General features: G+C 39.8%; 1 protein-coding gene across 2 annotated transcripts; it reads right to left on the bottom strand.

The window, feature by feature from the left end:
- Positions 1–385: 385 nt before the first annotated feature.
- Positions 386–22346, bottom strand: LOC106568942 (ceramide synthase 2). Of its 2 annotated transcripts, none has more exons than XM_014139803.3 (11): positions 22209–22346; positions 16343–16504; positions 15290–15407; positions 14825–14943; positions 12777–12834; positions 12189–12239; positions 7577–7669; positions 5330–5458; positions 2629–2738; positions 2169–2325; positions 386–2076 (listed from the first exon to the last, which is right to left on the bottom strand). In XM_014139803.3, exons 2-11 carry the CDS (start codon positions 16501–16503, stop codon positions 1858–1860), a joined length of 1215 nt encoding a protein of 404 aa, XP_013995278.3. In that variant the 5' UTR covers position 16504; positions 22209–22346; the 3' UTR covers positions 386–1857. The 2 variants fall into 2 exon arrangements, with proteins under 2 accessions (XP_013995278.3, XP_082816888.1); XM_082960762.1 differs by lacking the exon at positions 22209–22346 and adding an exon at positions 21060–21241.
- Positions 22347–22593: the final 247 nt, after the last annotated feature.

A 22593-nucleotide genomic window follows, 5' to 3' on the forward strand; every position in this document is an offset into this window, starting at 1 on the left:
AAATTTTCAAATTGCACCTTGCGTATTCTATTATACTATTCTAACTCTCGACAGTAAGTTGAGACCCCGAGTGAGTTCACCAAAAACAGTTGCCTGTAGCTCAGGACCTAAAGCAAGGATATGCATATTCTTGATACCATTTGAAAGGAAACACTTTGAAGTTTGTGGAAATGTTAAATGAATGTAGGAGAATATAACACATTAGATCTGGTAAAAGATAATACATTATATTTGAAATGTGAGGGAAAGGCCATAATGTATTATGCCAGCCCAGGTGCAATTTAGATTTTGGCCACTAGATGGCAGCAGTGTATGTGTAAAGTTTTAGACTGATCCAACGAACCATTGCATTTCTGTTCAAGATTTTGTATCAAGACTGCCCAAATGTGCCTAATTGGTTTATTAATACATTTTCAAGTTCATAACTGTGCACTCTCCTCAAACAATAGCATGATATTATTTCACTGTAATAGCTACTGGAAATTGGACAGTGCAGTTAGATTAACAAGAATGTAAGCTTTCTGCCAATATCAGATATGTCTATGTCCTGGGAAATGTTCTTGTTACTTACAACCTCATGCTAATCACATTAGCCTACGTTAGCTCAATCGTCCCGTGGGGGACCCACCGATCCTGTAGAGGTTTTTAAAACAGGTAGGCCTCGTCTGTGGGACCATACCAACAACACACACTTATCTCTAGTTCTGTGTCATGCAACAATTGATACATTGCATTTCACATGATTAAAAGTTTCAACCAAATGACAAAAGTCACTGAAGGTAGGCCTATACATTCCAAAATGATGAAGGTTTATTCACCATTTAGAGGACGCTATTAGGCCAAGCATTTGCTATGACACAATGACCTGCACCCCTCTGCCCAAAGGTAAATTGAGTAAATTCAATGCAAAAGATCATTAAATAATGAAAACTCAAAGTGTTAGCATAGCAGGACTACAGTGAATTAAATCATGTATTGTTCCAAAATCATACTTTTTACCAATGTCTTGGTAAAAAAAAGTCATACATTGGTCAAACGAAAAGAACACCAATCACACTCGGTCATACAACATTTTAGGACATGTAGAATCTAGGCTAGCTAGGCTAGCACACTATACTATCATTTTTTAAGTGTATTTTGTTGATCCATGCAAAACTAGTAAAATCTGTTTTTCTGCAATTGCATTACAGATGTTGTATAGCTCTATCATTTACAACAGTGTAGCCTACTCTAACCTCGGTTAACCCAGAACTAAAGTCTTGTGTAATTGGTCAGATGCTGGATTCTGGGTCCATACGTGTTAAGAGAAGAGATGTATCACTCACAAACTCATAACATATTGTACGAATTGGGTGACATAGTACACTATTGTGCACAATTTTAGGGGACCCGTTTTGGCTCTCGAGCACTACTTTCTAAATTACTGGCTGAAATTATACAAAAGCTCTGGAGCATCACAATAAGCCCACTATTATAAATCTTGACCATGAAATACAATTATATAGTTGAAAAATGACATGTTGAATTACAAAACAATTACATTTACAAAAACTGCACTCAAAACAATTCCTACAGAGATATCAAACCTTTTTGTGACAAACATTCAGTATACTGAAGCATGAATCTCTTAATTCAACAAATAATCTGTAGCCAAAATGTGAAAGCAAGTCTCTTTCATACACTTTCATACAGAGTTTTCCAGTCTTGAAAAGACTGAAATAGGCAGACCAATTGCTATCAAGTAGACTATGCGGAGAGAAATCGTGGCCAGATGGAGAAAAAGTACTCCATTCGAACTGGTCTAAAATGTAACTTAATTGTTGACAGAAAACAATCACCCTGTCTAGGTTCATAATTCTACCTCGCTTTGCGCATCTTGCTCACAATAGCAGCTCTGTGATTGGTCAGGTTTTTTAAGACAAAGCTTTTGCTCAGCATTTTCAGTTTGGAGTTCAGGGCATCTTTACTTCTCTCCCAACAACACTCCCCCTCTTCGTCTTTCTCCTCCCCCTCTCCCTTGTCGTCCTCCTCCTCTTCCAGCTCACTCTCTTCATCACTGCGTTCATCTTTATCCAGCTGAAGACACAAAAAGATACACATCATGAACACTCATGAAACATGTGATAGACTACTTGTTTCCTGGACATTTTGTGACCTCATATACTCACCTTGCCCAAGAATAGAAACTTGTTGGCCATACGTAGGATTAACACGGCCCAGAAGACATGAAGTGCTTGTAGCACCATCAGAAGAATGTTGAAAAAGTAGTAGCCAGCAAAGGGTTCAAAGACTTCCATTGACAACACAAGGGTTGTGTGGATTATTCTAGAAATCAGGGCAGGGAGGGGAAGAGGAAGCAAGTAATGCAATGATTAGAGTCAATATATCCCAGTTGTAAACCATTATATTCTAAGACATTTTATTCATTAAATTGTTGCTCCAACAAACATTGTTGTGGATTAGATGGCCAATAAAGTCGATTTGATACAATTATGTAACCAATGAAAAGTAGTGTAACATTCACTATCAATACGAATAAATTCACAATTGCAGATAATGTTAATTGTATTATAATGTCATGAAAAAAAACCCATTTAGAACTAAGAGACACCACTGAGTTAGTCTTACTTGCTGGGAAACACCACCAGGCGAGTCACCAGGAAGACAGCAGCAAAAATGACAAACAGCGTGTCGCACGTCTTTCTCCAGCCCGTGCCATAGTTGAACATCTTGGCAGACTGTAAAAACAGTAAGATATTCTAAGATGGATCCATAATGCAAACAAATGCTAACATTGAAATATGTTTCTATTGGAATAAATTAGGTGATGAGGCTAGTATGTATGAATGTGCATACAATTCATTACACTTAGCTTTTGGTCTTTTGAATTCTCTCTCTATTGGTATTGAATGATAATTGACAGACTGGTTCACATTCCTGGCACTGCAGGTAAACCAAGGTCACACTAATGTCTGACTATGAATAAGAAGCCTCGTTTATACCTGGTGCTAACATGGGTCCTTTGTTCTGATCTTGTCTACATTCTTTAATTGTGCCCACATTTCCAGAAATGTGTCTACACGTGGTATTGAAACGTGTCCGTTATCCATCCACTGTGTCTGGATTGTGACCAGATTTCCTGGTCCCTTCCTTTATGCAAATTATTTCACAGCTATTCTTTCAAAATAATATTTACTTATTGTAAGATACATATTGATTTCACCAGTCAATGGAGCCACCTGTCAATAATTTTAGAGGGCGAAATAATTATGACTCACATGGTTTCTCTGTCCATATCTGTCTACACTTGTAAGATATCCAGACACAATGCATGTCTGACTCTCTCCAGGGGTGGTCAGGAAGATCTGATCACAATCAGATCACAATGTGTCTTTTGATGGTCTACACCTGTCTAAATACAGTTGAAGTCAGAAGTTTACATACATCTTAGCCAAATACATTTAAACTCAGTTTTTCACAACTCCTGACATTTAATCCTAGTAAGAATTCCCTGTCTTAGGTCAGTTAGGATCACCACTTTATTTTAAGAATGTGAAATGTCAGAATAATAGTAGAGAGAATGATTTATTTCAGCTTTTATTTCTTTCATCACATTCCCAGTGGGTCAGAAGTTTACATACACTCAATTTGTATTTGGTAGCATTGCCTTTAAATTGTTTAACTTGGGTCAAACGCTTCAGGTAGCCTTCCAGAAGCTTCCCACAATAAGTTGGGTGAATTTTGGCCCATTCCTCCTGACAGAGCTGGTGTAATTGAGTCAGGTTTGTAGGCCTCCTTGCTCGCACACACTTTTTCAGTTCTGCACACAAATTTTCTATAGGATTGAAGTCAGGGCTTTGTGATTGCCACAACTTTGAAAGTATGTTTAGGGTCATTGTCCATTTGGAAGACCCATTTGCGACCAAGCTTTAACTTCCTGACTGATGTCTTGAGATGTTGCTTCAATATATCCACATCATTTTCCTGCCTCATGATGCCATCTATTTTGTGAAGTGCACCAGTGCCTCCTGCAGCAAAGCACCCCCACAACATGATGCTGCCACCCCCGTGCTTCACGGTTGGGATGGTGTTCTTCGGCTTGCAAGCATCCCCCTTTTTCCTCCACACTAATAGCGATGGTCATTATGGCCAAACAGTGCTATTTTTGTTTCATGAGACCAGAGGACATTTCTCCAAAAAATCTGATCTTTGTCCCCATGTGCAGTTGCAAACTGTAGTCTGGCTTTTTTATGGCGGTTTTGTGCAGTGGCTTCTCCCTTGCTGAGTGGCCATTCAGGTTATGTCGATATAGGACTCGTTTTACTGTGAATATAGATACTTTTGTACCTGTTTCCTCCAGCATCTTCACAAGGGCCTTTGCTGTTGTTCTGAGATTGACTTGCACTTTTCGCACCAAAGGACGTTCATCTCTAGGAGACAGAACACGTCACCTTCCTGAGCGGTATGACGGCTGTGTGGTCCCATGGTGTTTATACTTGCGTACTATAGTTTGTACAGATGAATGTGGTACCTTCAGGCATTTGGAAAATGCTCCCAAGGATGAACCAGACTTGTGGAGGTCTACAGTTTTTTATTCTGAGGTCTTGGCTGATTTCTTTTGATTTTCCCATGATGTCAAGCAAAGATGCACTGAATTTGAAGGTAGGCCTTGAAATACATACACAGGTACACCTCCAATTGACTTAAATTATGTCAATTAGCCTATCAGAAGCTTCTAAAGCCATGACATAATGTTCTGTAATTTTCCAAGCTATTTAAAGGCACAGTCAATTTAGTGTATGTAAACTTCTGATCCACTGGAATTGTGATACAGTGAATTATAAGTGAAATAATCTGTCTGTAAACAATTGTTGTAAAGATTACTTGTGTCATGCACAAAGTAGATGTCTTAACCGACTTGCCAAAACTATAGTTTGTTAACAAGAAATTTGTGGAGTGGTTGAAAAACGAGTTTTAATGACTCCAACCTAAGTGTATGTAAACTTTCGACTTCAGTTCTATGTGGGCACAATCAGAATGTGGACAAGATCAGGACAAAGGACACAAATTAGAACCAGGAATAAACAGGGCCAGTGAGTCATAAGACATGCCATGCTAATTTGACCATTATGTTCCTCATTGAACCTCAATGACAAAAATAGTGAGACCAGTGGGGGAAAAAAAGAGACACATTTTCTCACCACGTCGGTAACCTGTTTAGGTGCAGTGCATTTCACCAGTCCCAAGTGAAATACATGATTTTGAATATCTTAGGATATACAGACTGATGTTTATGGGGAGATTGGCAGGGCTGTGATCCAGCTCTTACCTCTAGGAGGAAGTCAGAGGAGTCGTGTAGCAGCATCACCAGAGTACCTATCCGTACATAGTTGGAACAGTAGGAGAAACCAAGCAGGAAGATTGTGGCAATGTGGTGAATCACCTGCTCCTTGAAATCCTAGAAATGAGAGAGCTACAGTGCCTTGCGAAAGTATTCGGCCCCCTTGAACTTTTCGACCTTTTGCCACATTTCAGGCTTCAAACATAAAGATATAAAACTGTAATTTTTGGTGAAGAATCAACAACAAGTGGAACACAATTATGAAGTGGAACGAAATTTATAGGATATTTCAAACTTTTTTAACAAATAAAAAACTGAAAAATTGGCCGTGCAAAATTATTCAGCCCCTTTACTTTCAGTGCAGCAAACTCTCTCCAGAAGTTCAGTGAGGATCTCTGAATGATCCAATGTTGACCTAAATGACTAATGATGATAAATAGAATCCACCTGTGTGTAATCAAGTCTCCGTATAAATGCACCTGCTCTGTGATAGTCTCAGAGGTCCATTTAAAGCGCAGAGAGCATCATGAAGAACAAGGAACACACCAGGCAGGTCCGAGATACTGTTGTGGAGAAGTTTAAAGCCGGATTTGGATACAAAAAGATTTCCCAAGCTTTAAACATCCCAAGGAGCACTGTGCAAGCGATAATATTGAAATGGTCAGCTCGTACAAGGTGAAGACTGATCAGAGATGCAGCCAAGAGGCCCATGATCACTCTGGATGAACTGCAGAGATTTACAGCTGAGGTGGGAGACTCTGTCCATAGGACAACAATCAGTCGTATACTGCACAAATCTGGCCTTTATGGAAGAGTGGCAAGAAGAAAGCCATTTCTTAAAGATATCCATAAAAAGTGTTGTTTAAAGTTTGCCACTTGCCACCTGGGAGACACACCAAACATGTGGAAGAAGGTGCTCTGGTCAGATGAAACCAAAATCGAACTTTTTGGCAACAATGCAAAACGTTATGTTTGGCGTAAAAGCAACACAGCTCATCACCCTGAACACACCATCCCCACTGTCAAACATGGTGGTGGCAGCATCATGGTTTGGGCCTGCTTTTCTTCAGCAGGGGCAGGGAAGATGGTTAAAATTTATGGGAAGATGGATGGAGCCAAATACAGGACCATTCTGGAAGAAAACCTGATGGAGTCTGCAAAAGACCTGAGAATGGGACGGAGATTTGTCTTCCAACAAGACAATGATCCAAAACATAAAGCAAAATCCACAATGGAATGGTTCACAAATAAACATATCCAGGTGTTAGAACGGCCAAGTCAAAGTCCAGACCTGAATCCAATCGAGAATCTGTGGAAAGAACTGAAAACTGCTGTTCACAAACCCTCTCCATCCAACCTCACTGAGCTCGAGCTGTTTTGCAAGGAGGAATGGGCAAAAATTTCAGTCTCTCGATGTGTAAAACTGATAGAGACATACCCCAAGCGACTTACAGCTGTAACAATTTGTAAGTCGCTCTGGATAAGAGCGTCTGCTAAATGACTTAAATGTAAATGTAAATGTAATCGCAGCAAAAGGTGGCGCTACAAAGTATTAACTTAAGGGGGCTGAATAATTTTGCACGCCCAATTTTTCCGTTTTTTTATTTGTTAAAAAAGTTTGAAATATCCAATAAATTTCGTTCCACTTCATAATTGTGTCCCACTTGTTGTTGATTCTTCACAAAAAAATACAGTTTTATATCTTTATGTTTGAAGCCTGAAATGTGGCAAAAGGTCGAAAAGTTCAAGGGGGCCGAATACTTTCGCAAGGCACTGTAAGTAGAGTAATGTGATAGCTAATGTCAAAAGTATGACGTTATGTACTGTACATCCAAAAATGAAGAAACCTGTCTGGGGAATACCAAATGCTTTGCTTTAGAATACTATACCGTATGTGTTCAACGTGATTTCAATGACTAATCAGACCAGGGATTAAATCATTGAAAGACCCCGTTGACCCTTTATTTCTCTGTGGAAGAAATGTGAGCTTTGAAGTAGATTATCCATTCACCTGACAGGTCTTTAAGTCTATTATTAACCGTAGTACAAGTAACATGTACTGTACACTATCTTTAAATAGCAGAACAGCCAGTAGAGCTGATCATGTATGAAATATGAGGGAGCGCAGATAATGTCGCACCCTGATCCTTGCTCTTCTCTATTAGTACGTGTGATAAATAGGGACTGCTTATTATCATGGAAGGAAGTGAGGAGCAGGCAGATGAAGGGACTTACTTTCCTCTTGACGTCCACAGAGACACAGAGAAGCAGGGAGAGGTAAAAGCCCAGCTCCAGCTGGTAGTACCAGAAGTGGGCCCTCTCAATTGGCTGCAGAGGATTTACACATCCTACATTACTCATCTCATAGGTATATACTGTATTCTATACCATCTACTGCATCTTGCCTACGCTGCACGGCCATCGCTCATCCATATGTACATATCCTTATTCATCCCTTTACATTTGTGTGTGTATAAGGTAGTTGTTGTGAATTTGTTAGATTACTTGTTAGATATTACTGCATTGTCGGAACTAGAAGCACAAGCATTTTTCTACACTTGCATTAACATCTGCTAACCATGTGTATGTGACCAATAAAATTGTATTTGATTTTATTTCAGGATAGGGAAACAGTGTTAGCCTACAGCATGACTATGATTGGGTGTAACATATGCACTTCCACTGGCTATGTACCGGTGCTGAATAACAAGGAAAATATACATTTTCATCTGCAAAAAACAAGATTTTAGAACCATAATAGAAAAGGTCTATACAGTAGTTGAATAAGCACACTTGGGATTATACAGTTAAAGTGTGCAGAATGTTATTTTTGCTGATGACAATGAGCCATTGTTTTGAGCTAAGTGTTTTGAGCGGAATGTCTTTGTCCACCACCAAATGAATGGGGAAATGAATGAGTGGGAATTCCAAACCATAATGAACCATACTGTAGATCCTCAGACTTAGGTAGGGCCAGTGATGTTTTGTCCAATCACGACTATGCACCAAATACCAACACCTGGTTTTTGATTGCCAGCGATACAGTATGGACAGGATCTAACAGTAGTATGTCATATCATTGTTGGTATAAGGTTAAGCCTACAGTATGTAATGTACACTCAAGGGACAAAAACAGGACAGTACAGAAAAGTACAGTGCCTTCAGAAAGTATTCACACCCCTAAAACATTTTCCATATTTTGTTGTGTTACAACCTGAATTTAAAATGGAATGAATTTAGATTTTATGTCACTGGCCTACACACAGTACCCCATAACGTCAAAGTGGAATGATGGTTTTTGTCATTCTTTCTAATTAAGAACAAATTTAAAGCTGAAATGTCTGAAATCAATAAATGTTCAACCCCTTTGTTATAGCAAGCCTAAATAAGTTCAGGAGTAAAAATGTACTTAAGTTGATACTTCAGGATTTTTTTAATCTACTTCCCCAGAGTCAGATGAACGTGTGGATACCATGTTTATGTCTCTGCGTGAAGTTTGAAAGAAGTTGCTAACTAGCGCTAGCCTTGGTTTCTCAAATGACTGCCTCGCCTGGTTCACTAACTACTTCTCAGACAGAGTTCAGTGTGTCAAATTGGAGGGCCTGTTGTCCGGACCTCTGGCAGTCTCTATGGGGGTGCCACAGGGTTCAATTCTCAGGCAGACTCTTTTCTCTGTATACATCAATGATGTCGCTCTTGCTGCTGGTGATTCTCTGATCCACCTCTATGCAAGCGACACCATTTTCTATACTTCTGGCCCTTCTATGGACACTGTGTTATCTAACCTCCAGACGAGCTTCAATGCCATACAACTCTCCTTCCATGGTCTCCAACTGCTCTTCAACCGATCTCTGCCCACACCTGCCCGCCCGTCCAGCATCACCACTCTGGACGGTTCTGACTTGTGGACAACTACATATACCTAGGTGTTTGGTTAGAGTGTAAACTCTCCTTCCAGACTCACATTAAGAATCTCCAATCCAAAATTAAATCTAGAATCGGCTTCCTATTTCGCAACAAAGCATCCTTCACTCATGCTGCAAAACATACCCTCGTAAAACTGACTATCCTACCAATCCTTGACTTCGGCGATGTCATTTACAAAGTATACTCCAACACTCTACTCAGCAAATTGGATGCAGTCTATCACAATGCCATCCATTTTGTCACCAAAGCCCCATATACTACCCACCACTGTGACCTGTATGCTCTCGTTGGCTGGCCCTCGCTTCATACTCGTCGCCAAACCCACTGGCTCCAGGTCATCTATTTGTCTCTGCTAGGTAAAGCCCCGCCTTATCTCAGCTCACTGGTCACCATAGCAGCACCCACCCGTAGCATGCGCTCCAGCAGGTATATCTCACTGGTCACCCCCAAAGCCAATTCCTAGTTTGGCCGCCTTTCCTTCCAGTTCTCTGCTGCCAATGATGGAAGGAACTGCAAAAATCACTGAAGCTGGAGACTCATATCTCCCTCACTAACTTTAAGCACCATCTGTCAGAGCAGCTCACAGATCACTGCACCTGTACACAGCCCATCTGTAAATAGCCCATCCAACTACCTCATCCCCATACTGTTATTTATTTCATTTATTTTGCTCCTTTGCACCCCAGTATTGTCACGACTTCCGCCGAAGTCGGTCCCTCTCCTTGTTCGGGCGGCATTCGAAGGTCGACGTCACTGGTCTTCTAGCCATCGCCGATCCACCTTTCATTTTCCATTTGTTTTGTCTTTGTTTTCTACACACCTGGTTTCATTCCCCAATTACATGTTCATGTATTTAACCCTCTGTTTCCCCCATGTTTTTGTGCGTGATTGTTTCAATGTTCATTCGGAACGTTATGGCTGGTATTTCGACGGGTGCTGTTTCCACCCGTGCGTAATTGATTACCGTTTACTGTTGGTCAAGTGTATTGTTTCCTTGTGCCTTGATTTTGAGTAAGTACGTTGCTCACTCATTCTGCTCTCCTGCGCCTGACTTCATGCACCAGCTACACCCACCTTCTGACAAGTATCTCTACTTGCACACTCATCTTCTGCACATCTATCACTCCAGTGTTTAATTGCTATATTGTCATTATTTCGCCACTATGGCCTATTTATTGCCTTTACCTCCCTTATCCTACCTCATTTGCACTCACTGTGTGACTTTTTTGTTGTTGTTGACTTTTTCTATTGTATTATTGACTGCATGTTTGTTTATTCCATGTGTAACTCTGCGTTGTTGTTTGTGTCACACTGCTTTGCTTTATCTTGGCCAGGTCGCAGTTGTAAATGAGAACTTGTTCTCAACTAGCCTACCTGGTTAAATAAAGGTGAAATAAAACAAAATAGTGCAATTACTAACTAGCATTAGCGCAATAACTGGGTATCTGCTAGCTATGGGTATCTGCAAGCTGCTAGGAGATACCCATAGACTTCCAGTCTTCCAGTCATTGCGCTAACGCTAGTTACCATTGACTCACAAAACTACCTCTAACTTCCTTCATACTGGACACAGAGACATAAAAATGGTTTCCACAAGTTCATATGACTTTGGGGAAGTAGATAAAGGGCCCCATTGCCAACATCCCAAAGTGTCCCTTTAACAAGTCACATAATCATTTGCATGTACTCACTCTGTGTGCAATACTAGTGTTTAACATGATTTTTTAATGACTACCTCATCTCTGTACCCCAAACATACAATTAACTGTAAGGTCCCTCAGTCAAGCAGTGAATTTCAAACATAGATTAAACCACAAAGACCAGGGAGGTTTCCCAATACCTCGTAAAGAGGGGCACCTATTGGTTGATGGGTATAAATCAAAAAGCAGATATTGAATTTCCCTTTGAGCATGGTGAGGTTATTAATTACACTTTAGATGGTGTATCAATACACCCAGTCCCTACAAAGATACAGGCGTCCTTCCTAACTCAGTTGCGGAGAGGAAGGAAACCGCTCAGGGATTTCACCATGAGGCCCGGTGACTTTAAAACAGTTACAGAGTTTAATGGCTGTGATAGGAGAAAACTGAGGATGGATCAACAACATTGTAGTTACTCCACAATACTAACCTAAATGACAGAGCGAAAAGAAGGAAGCCTGTACAGAATACAAATATTCCAAAAAATGCAATAAGGCAAAGTAAAACTGCAAAAAATGTATGTTTGGAGAAAATACAACACATCACTGAGTACCACTCTTCATATTTTCAAGCATGGTGGTGGCTGCATCATGTTATGGGTATGTTTATCATCGGCAAGGACTAGATACATTTTTAGGATAAAATCCTAGAGGAAAACCTGTTTCAGTCTACTTTCCAACAGATACTGGTAGACAAATTCACCTTTCAGCAGGACAATAACCTAGAACACAAGGCCAAATATACACTGGAGTTGCTTACCAAGACGACATTGAATGTTCCTGAGTGGCCTACAGTAGTTAGATTTTCAAGTCGCTTTAAGTGAAAACTATGGCAAGACTTGAAAATAGCTGTCCAGCATTAATCAACAACCAACTTATCAGAGCTTGAAGAATTTAAAAAAGAATGGGCAAATGTTGCACAATCCACGTGTGGAAAGCTCTTAGAGACTCACCCAGAAAGACTCACAGCTGTAATCGCTGCCAAAGGTGACTCTAACATGTATTGACTCTTCCACTTTGACATTAGAGTATTTTGTGTAGATCAGTAACAAAAAAATGCCAATTAAATTTGTAACACAACAAAATGTGGGAAAAGTCAAGGGGTGTGAATACTTTCTGAAGGCATATACATATTTGGGCTCTCTAAGTTAAAAGCTATAGGGTTATAAAGGAAGAGGGTATAGACATGGATTGAAGGGAAACCAGAATATGTGAGCTTACTTGTTGTGGATATCCTGTCCAGCATTCTCTCTGGTCCCAAAACCAGGATTTCTAAAGGGAAAGGAGGTCGAAATAAACAAGTTTCTCATGGAGATGAAGCCCATGTGACCTGAACAGACCTGGGTTCAAAAACTATTTAGGGTATTTCAATTACTTTCAAAGACATGTGGAAGTAAGTATTTTGATATTTTGTATTTGAAAACACAAGTAGTTATATATTTGTTTTATTTAAAAAATATATATAACATTTGATTTGATATTAGAATGTATTTCGAAATAGACTTGGAAAGTAATGGCGGTTATTTGAAAATACTCAAATACACAAATATTTAAATACGCCCATGCATTTGAACCAGGTCTGTTTGGTATTGAAATAATATATTTGGAAATAAGTATTTGAAAAAAAATTCAGATAGTCGGCTGTTTATTGGAAAGTAATTGAAAATACTTCCAACAGAAGTAGTTGATTCGGGCCACATGATTTGAAAATACTCAAATACAAATAAATAAGTATATAAATTACACATAATCAAATACACATGTATTTGAACGCAGGTCTGAAGGGTTGTGGTTCATACTAATACCCACATTGATCAAAGTTGCGAGTCCAGCTAGGAACGCTATGAGGTAGAAGAAAAACCTCCAACTGCAAAATGACACAGGTTTTAGTTACAATTTAAAGGGCAATTCCGCTACTTTTCAACCTCATATTCATCATATCCAGCACCAACCCAGTGTCTACATACAGTACCAGTCAAATATTTGGACACATCTACTCATTCAAGGGTTTTTCTTTATTTTGAATATTTTCTACATTGTAGAATAATAGTGAAGACATCAAAACTATGCAATAACACATATGGAATCATGTAGTAACCAAAAAAGTGTTAAACAAATAGAAATATATTTTAGATTTTAGATTCTTCAAGTAGCCACCCTTTGCCTTGATGACAGCTTTGCACACTCTTGGCATTCTCTTAACCAGCTTCATGGGGAATGCTTTTCCAACAGTCTTGAAGGAGTTCCCACATATGCTGCGCACTTGTCCGCTGCTTTTCCTTCACTCTGCTGTCCAACTCATCCCAAACCATCGCAATTGGGTTGAGGTCGGGTGATTGTGGAGGCCAGGTTATCTGATGCAGCACTCAATCACTCTCCTTGGTCAAATAGCCCTTACACAGCCTGGAGGTGTGTTTTGGGTCATTGTCCTGTTGAAAAACAAATGATAGTCCCACTAAGCGCAAACCAGATGGGATGTCGTATCGCAGCAGAATGCTGTGGTAGCCATGCTGGTTAAGTGTGCCTTGAATTCTAAATAAATCACAGACTGTGTCACCAGAAAAGCACCCCCACACCATCACACCTCCTCCTCCATGCTTCACGGTGGGAACCACACATGCAGAGATCATCCGTTCACCTACTCTGCGTCTCACAAAGACACGGCGGTTGGTACCAAAAATCTCAAATTTGGACTCATCAGACCAAAGGACAGATTTCCACCGTTCTAATGTCCCTTGCTCATGTTTCTTGGCCCAAGCACGTCTCTTCTTCTAATTGGTCCTTTAGTAGTGGTTTATTTGCAGTAATTCGACCACAAAGGCCTGATTCACGCAGTCTCCTCTGAACAGTTGATGTTTAGATGTGTCTGTTACTTGAACTCTGGGAAGCATTTATTTGGGCTGCATTTTCTGAGGTGCAGTTAACTCTAATAAACTTATCCTCTGCAGCAGAGGTAACTCTGGGTCTTGCTTTCCTGTGGCGGTCCTCAAGAGAGACAGTTTCATCATACGCTTGATGGTTTTTGTGACTGTACTTGAAGAAACTTTCAAAGTTCTTGACATTTTCCCGGATTTATGTCTTAAAGTAATGATGGACTGTCGTTTCTCTTTGCTTATTTGAGCTGTTCTTGCCATAATATGGACATTGTCTTTACCAAATAGGGCTATCTTCTGTATACCACCCCTACCATGTCACAACTCAACTGATTGGCTCAAACGCATTAAGAAGGAAAGAAATTCCACAAATTAACTTTCAATAAGGCATACCTCTTAATGGAAATGCATTCCAGGTAACTACCTCATGAAGCTGGTTTAGAATGCGAAGAGTGTGCAAAGCTGTCATCATGGCAAAGGGTGGCTACTTTGAAGAATCTTGAAAATAAAAGATATTTGTTTAAAACTTTTTGACTGGTAAAGTATGTGAAAACAGCGCGTTTCTATGATCTGTGGTTAAAAAAGATAAGAAAGTTCCTCACAGGGTAGGATTTAAAGTAATTAAACAGTGATTAAAAAAATATATTTTCTACAAAAGGTAAAAATTTGCTTTTTTCACATATGTAAACACTGGTATTGTGCTGGAGATAATGAAAATGATGTTGAAAAGTGGTGGAATTGCCCCTTAAAGTCTTACAACTAGAGCTGCATTGGCAACATGAAAATGGAATGACATCAAACATCATTGAATTTTTCAGTCCTTTTCCGGATAACCAGGTCTACATTGTAAATAAACAAGAATTTGTTCTCAACTGACTGGTTAAATGAAGGTTAAATTAAATTATATTTAAAAAATTGGTCATACAAGTGAATGAAGCTAAATGAAAGGGCAAAAACCCTTTGCTTAGTAAAGACGGGACTTACCAAGCCTCGCAGAACCTCTTGGTGTAGCTGGGCCTGTCTTGGTTTCTGCGGTGACGGAACCAGGTCTCAATTTGTCTCTGGCTTTTGTCACATTGTGCCATTAGACTGATGATATCACTCTAAATATGAAGGTATATAGACAGAACATTACTACAGCTGTAAATATACTACAGCTCTCGCTAAAAGTCATTATTTAGTCGTCCAATATGTCCAAACCTATTTGTAATCTGTTATTATGCCAATGTAGTTACACAGTAACTTAATTCTGTGGTTATGCACCTGTATCAACATTTTCCAGGAACTCGTAGACCAGGATGCTTGTGCATTATCTATTTCACTATCATAGCAGGCATGTCCCCGTCACCCTTCCATTCCCACAGTGCAAACACTTCCAGCAGCTATGTTGACGTAAGAGACCAAGACCGGCATATATCATTATCAGAGTTTGATGTCTCTGACACTAACCTGAGATGGTTGTCGGTTTTGTTGGGTGTAGAATGACTCAAGCTTTGTGGAGGGAGCGACAGCCATGCGTAGTCTGTTCCTCAACCCCACACATCTGCCCAAAGGGGGAGCCACAACCCTAGCGGTGAGGAAAATATAAGAGCAAATGTTGATCTTCACAGCAAGAGGTCTAGTATTACTAATGACAATATGACAATAGGTGTGTTTCTATAGTTCTTTGATAATCTATACGTGATGTGTGTGTGTGTGTGTGTGTGTGTGTGTGTGTGTGTGTGTGTGTGTGTGTGTGTGTGTGTGTGGTGTGTGTGTGTGTGTGTGTGTGTGTGTGTCTGTACTATACAGAATATCTGTGCTTGTCTTTTATTATTATTGTGTATCCTGTACGTATGACTAATAAAACTTTAACTTAAAACTTGTCTCTGTTTTGCTGTAATAACCTCTTTAAGCCATTTATTAGGCCAGAGAAAGCTAATGGGGATCAGTCGGGTTACCGGTGGAAACGGCTGCTGTAGCAACAGAGCCCACCCTCTCTCCACTCTACCTGCTGCTGCTCTCTCTTTCAGCAAAGTGCTGACACCTGCTCCCTCTACTATTCCCAACTGGCCTACGCTACCGCCAACAACACCCGCCAAAGCACCTGCAGGCATACAGGGCAGGGCAACCAACAATACAGCCTCCACCTATGCGGATTTCATTTCACTGCTACTGTTTGTTGTCGGGTGATGTTGCATGACAAGACTTCATCGAGAATTCAATCAAACCCGTGCTGCGGAACAGTCACACTGTGGAAAAATCATGCTATTCTTCAACTATAAAAATACTTGATGCCATTACTCAAATATTTTCACCCTTTCACTTGATTTTAGTAAAAGGGTGCAGTTTCACATTTCTGTACAATCAGATTGTTCCACTGTGTGAGTTGAATCTTCCCCTTTTTACATGTCACTGATTCATATTTCAGACACACATTCTTGTTGATTACTGGCCAAAGTATTGTTGCAAACGAAGATCGTATCCAAGATGTGGTCCATACAGTAGTTCCACAAAAGTTACCTGTCAAATAATAGACGGAGTACAATGAACCCTAGAGCCAGAGGCAAGGCGAACAGCAGGTCACGGGGTCGCGGACACTCCTGCATCTGCTCCATGTCTCTCCAGGTGATCCCAGGAGGCAGCCAGTACTCATGCCTCCACAGATCTGGCAGGAGGTCCATGCTGGATGAAGGTGTGAAGAGGGATAAGTGGTATAATGATATATAATTGATTTGAGTTGAATGTGTGAATCGTGGATGTCAGTCTAACAGTGTGACTATGCTCTGAATGCTTCTTAAATCAGATAACATTTTTGTGTCATCTTTACGATAATGTTGACGTAGCAGGTAATATGTGTAGTACTTGTGTAGAAATTGTACACCAGTAATGAATTGTAAAAGCCTGTTATATTAAATTAAGTGCCAAGATTCAGCCTTTTGACATGCACTCTTTGTGACTCCTAGGAAGAATTTTATCCGCATTAACCTCAAAATGTCTCCAAGTTTTCACCATCATTGTAAAGCCCTTGTTATTTTGTTGCTTTTGCAAAGTCATTTCTGAAGATTATTATTTATTACATGTGATTAGTGATTCAGTTATTATTTATTTAATGTGATTAGGGATTCAATTATTAATTATTTCATGTGATTAGTGATTCAATTGTCCCTCCCTTTTATACACAACAAGCTTCCATTCCCCCTGTCACAAGGGGATTTATGGCTGATTTAAGATGAAATCATCAATCCTGTTACTTTAATTGGCACCTAATAAGTACTTATCTTATAGGAAAACATGTATTTTATTAAGCTGAACATGTGCTCTTCATCACAGAATGTTAAAATTAGTTGAAATCAAACGTTTTTTACACTACCCAAAATTAACTAATTTCGTGGAGCGACCGAGGGAATAGGTGTCTGTTTTGCAGGCGTCATTGATTTAAAGGGGCAGTGCAGTTAAATCGTGATTTTTCCCCCAAAAATGATCAGACCGGATGTGGTTCTGGATTTTCGTTTCTGGATTTTTTTCATGCGCACGATCATCTGCATGCTTCCCCCTCCGCTCTGCACTTCCCCCTCCGAGTCCCTTCAGCTGCTGCTCCGCGCTCGCTCACTCCGTGACTCCGCTGTCGCTTGTTCGAACAAACGTAGTTCTTAGTCTGTTGTAACAGTAATCAAAGCAAACAGAAGCGCGACACAACAGGCAGTCTAGCGATTTCATGTTATTTTGTTCAGGAGGGGAGTTAGCCTGCATGCAGCTATTTAGGCAAACTATACACTGAGTACACCAAACATTAGGAACACCTTCCTAATACTGAGTTGCACGCACCCCCCCCCCCCCCCCCCCCCTTTTGCCCTCAGCCTCAATTCGTCATTCCATATGTGATATTTCATCGTTTTGATGTCTTCACTATTATTCTACAATGTAGAAAATAGAAACATTTAGAAAAACCCTTGAATGAGTAGGTGTGTCCAGACTTTTGACTGGTACTGTATATTTTGGGGGAATGTTCATTGAAATCGCCACCAAGTTTTTTTTCTCCGCAGTTCAGAAACATTGGCTACATCATACGTCAATGTCGATCAAATTGGTTAAGGGTTCAGAAGAGGGTGAGTAAAGCAGAGTAAAAATAGAAACTTGAATGTGTGTGTAAAATAACACATTCGGATACTTACACAATGTTAAATTACTGTTGTTTCCACGTAATTTCAATGAAATGATGTTGAACCAACAAGGAATAGATCGATGTTGAATAACAGTGGGGGGAAAATTTGGTATTCAGCTTCTGCCTTTTAAAAAGTATATTTCTACACTGAGGTCGAAATGACACCCTGAAAATCTGACAATTATGATAATGTCCTTTTTGGGTAAGAGCTGTTAGAAAAAAAATCCTGTAATTTCAGCCTGCTCATGTGGGATGGCCCACATCATGACTTTTGGCCCACATCATGACGTCACAATGTGAACTGACTATAATAGACCAGTGCCATGTACTGTATAGAGAGTTGGGCCAATGCGGTTTCTGTCTGAATTTTCAGAGATCGCCACTTTCTCCTCCACAGCCAGTGCTAAGCGTGTGCTCTTTATTTCGGATAGTTTTCCAAACATATGAAGATGTCCAGTGAAAGCATATATGCAATTTGTTGACACCATAACACAGTACAGACTTGGATAGACATTGTCCCGAATGTCTGTTAAATTTGCTGCTCTGTTTTGCTTGTTTACAGTGGTTCAATTCATAGGGAATTGTCAGAGGCGCTCTCATATTATTACATCACCAACATTTTTAGAATAACATGGCAGCTGTTTTAAACCTGGCTGAACTCTCTCGCTATATATATATATATACAGTTGAAGTCGGAAGTTTACATACACCTTAGCCAAATACATTTAAACTCAGTTTTTCACAATTCCTGACATTTAATCCTAGTAAGAATTCCTTGTCTTAGGTCAGTTAGGATCACCACTTTATTTTAAGAATGTGAAATGTCAGAATAATAGTAGAGAGAACGATTTATTTCAGCTTTTATTTCTTTCATCACATTCCCAGTGGGTCAGAAGTTTACATACACTCAATTAGTATTTGGTAGCATTGCCTTTGAATTGTTTAACTTGGGTCAAACGTTTCAGGTAGCCTTCCACAAGCTTCCCACAATAAGTTGGGTGAATTTTGGCCCATTCCTCCTGACAGAGCTGGTGTAACTGAGTCAGGTTTGTAAGCTTCCTTGCTCACACACGCTTTTTCAGTTCGGCCCACAAATTTCCTATAGGTTTGAGGTCAGGGCTTTGTGATGGCCACTCCAATACCTTGACTTTGTTGTCCTTAAGCCATTTTGCCACAACTTTGGAAGTATGCTTGGGGTCATTGTCTGTTTGGAAGACCCATTTGCGACCAAGCTTTAACTTCCTGACTGATGTCTTGAGATGTTGCTTCAATATATCCACATCATTTTCCTGCCTCATGATGCCATCTATTTTTTTGTGTTTTCTCCGGCTTGCAAGCCTTCCCCTTTTTCCTCCAAACATAACGAGGATGTTGGTTTTGTTTGGTATGATCTCCAATTAGCGGCAGCTGGTTGTCGTTGTCTCTAATTGGAGGTCATATTTAAGCTGATGTTTGTCCCACTTGTTTTTGTGGGTGATTATATTTTGAGTGGTGTGTTTTCTCTCTGTGTCACGGTTTGTTGTTTTTGTTAGTTTAAGTATTTAGTGTATTGCATTGCTTTTCACAACTAAATAAAGATGTGGAACTACAAACACCCTGCATTTTGGTCCGATCCTTCAGACAGGCGTGACAAGACCAGAGGACATTTCTCCAAAAAGTAGGATCTTTGTCCCCATGTGCAGTTGCAAACCGTAGTCTGTTTTTGTTATGGCGGTTTTGGAGCAGTGGCTTCTTCCTTGCTGAGCGGCCTTTCAGGTTATGTCGATATAGGACTCGTTTTACTGCGAATATAGATACTTTTTACCTGTTTCCTCCAGCATCTTCACAAGGTTCTTTGTTGATGTTCTGGGATTTATTTGCACTTTTCGCACCAAAGTACGTTCATCTCTAGGAGACAGAACGTGTCTCCTTCCTGAGCGGTATGACGGCTGCGTGGTCCCATGGTGTTTATACTTGCGTACTATTGTTTGTACAGATGAATGTGGTACCTTCAGGCGTTTGGAAATTGCTCCCAAGGATGAACCAGACTTGTGGAGGTCTACCATTTTTTTTTTGAGGTCTTGGCTCATTTCTTTTTTTATTTTCCCATGATGTCAAGCAAAGAGACACTAAGTTTGAAGGTAGGCCTTGAAATACATCCTCAGGTACACCTCCAATTGACTCATTATGTAAATTACCCTATCAGAAGCTTCTAAAACCATGACATAATTTTCTCGAATTTTCCAAGCAGTTTAAAGGCACAGTCAACTTAGTATATGTAAACTTCTGACCCACTGGAATTGTGATACAGTGAATTTAAGTGAAATAATCTGTCTGTAAACAATTGTTGGAACAATTACTTGTGTCATGCACAAAGTAGATGTCTTAACTGGCTTGCCAAAACTATAGTTTGTTAACAAGAAATTTGTGGAGTGGTTGAAAAACGAGTTTTAATGACTCCAATCTAAGTGTATGTAAACTTCCAACTTAAACTGTATGACTCTGTAATAGACCAATGAGTGTTCATTTGGGTAAGGGGTGGGCTCAGACCATCATATCAGCCAATCAAGGATGTGTATGTAAATATCTTCACAATTGTTTCCTAATGCCCACATGATCAGACTGAGCATTTCAAGGGCCAAAGGAGGCCCAGGGAAATAAATGATTTAAAATATATATATATATATTTTGGAGTTATTTTCATTAAATAAGCACACACATTGATTTATTAGACATAGTGATGATTTAAAAATTAAATTAAAGACTACATGGGGGCTTTAATAATTAAAAACTCATAAGAATTGCTGAAAAGTTAGGCTACAGTGTGATGATGTTAATCAGGTGATCATGAGAAACAATAATTTGTGGGGGAAAAGTGTATAATTCAATTAATTAACGAGATCAATACATTTTGTTATTTTAATGGAAAGTCAAATAGGCAACGCTATTTCACCTGGTTGACCTATATCAAAATATATATTAATTACCTATCTTAACCTGTTGACTGTTGATTCTATATAAAGAACATACTATTTATATTGAGAACTAATAGTTTAGGTAAAAACGGTGCCAACAAGAACGGTTATAACGACCTACCTGTCAGAGCTTGGCTGGAGTAATAGAGGGTGCGTTGACAAATAAAAAGACGAATCACCAATTAATCCATCCAACAGCGAGTTTTCCCTCTTTTCTTTGTAAAACTCCGTCGGGGATCAATTGAAGATCCAACTGCGCTGTGCCCTTTGATTCCACTGATGCCAAAACAGCGTTTACGATGAAACAAAAGGGGTGTGTTCAGTGTGCGAAAGTTTGATGACACAATTTTTAAGCTCTACTGAGGAACGAAGACCAGAAGAAAAAACGGTAATGGTTATATGGCTCCATTATTTAAAGGTGCTCTGCTTAAATTCCTCTCCCTAACCACCAAGTGAAAAATGTGTCTATCTACCAGTAATTGAAATGTGACTGAAATTGACCATAGAGAATATTGATGGCTATATGCTTACAGTATAACTTGTTTGAGGATAGCACTTTGTCCATCCTTGAATCAAGGCCAAATGAAATGTCAGTGTGCTACTTGACCACTGTGTGACACAGAAGTTAAATTATTTAGTGCCTGTATGGAGTTCTTTTGTATTGTTCTGAGGCATGCATGAACTTTATCCTTTTAACATCAGCAGATGTCACAAAGTGCTATACAGAAACCCAGCCTAAAACCCCAAATGGGAAGCAATGCAGATGTAGAAGCACGGTGGCTAAGAAAAACTCCCTAGAAAGGCAGGAACGTAGGAAGAAACCTAGAGGCACCAGGCTCTGAGTCTTCAACACGCATGTAAATGAAACCTCTAAGCTAAGGAATTTGTTGTGAGGTCACAAGTTTAGTGATCTAATAAATATGTTATTTTGGAGAAGCAGGGACCATATAGGTCTCTGTCTCCAAACAACACAGGTTAAATTTGAATTTCTCCAATGATACTGGGAAATAACTAGTATCGTACGAATCATCCTGATCTTGTGAGCTTACATTCCGTTTTGCTACACCGAAAATGAGATCAGGATGGTTCGTACAAGGATAGGAGAAGACAGTCTTTCAGAACATTCATTTTTCAAACATGGCACTCAGTCACAACCTATTTACTTTGTTGATAACTTTCAGCAGTTAAAATTGAAAATGCCCTCCTAGAGCGTCAAAGTTTGTCCACTCTTCACCATGGAGCTTTTATTGGCATAGTCAAGCTTGCTTACCTTCACTTTGAAGAGGTCAAAAGAAACCAAGCCAACTTGAAGTATAGGTCTATGTTTGGTCAGCCACTCCTTGTGTGTACTCAAGTGGATCAGCAGTCAAGGAACTTAAATACAAGTTGTGCACACTGCCGCCCACCCTCCACACTTACTGCCAGCCAGCCAACCACACAGGCCGGTAAAATAGTTATGCTGGTGTGATAAGGAGCCAGATGACTGTCACTAGATGTAATCACTATTGTAACGCAGATGCCACAATCACTTTTCTTATGCTCGTGTACATGGATAGTACATCTGATTCATAATATTATGACAGTGAGCTGGCAAGATGATTCGGCTTGCTATAGGCTTATACACTGAACAAAAATATAAAGTGTTGGTCCCATGT

The sequence above is a fragment of the Salmo salar genome, chromosome 14 (genome assembly GCF_965601325.2).
Source record: "Salmo salar chromosome 14, fSalSal1, whole genome shotgun sequence".
NCBI classification, from domain to species: Eukaryota; Metazoa; Chordata; class Actinopteri; order Salmoniformes; family Salmonidae; genus Salmo; species Salmo salar.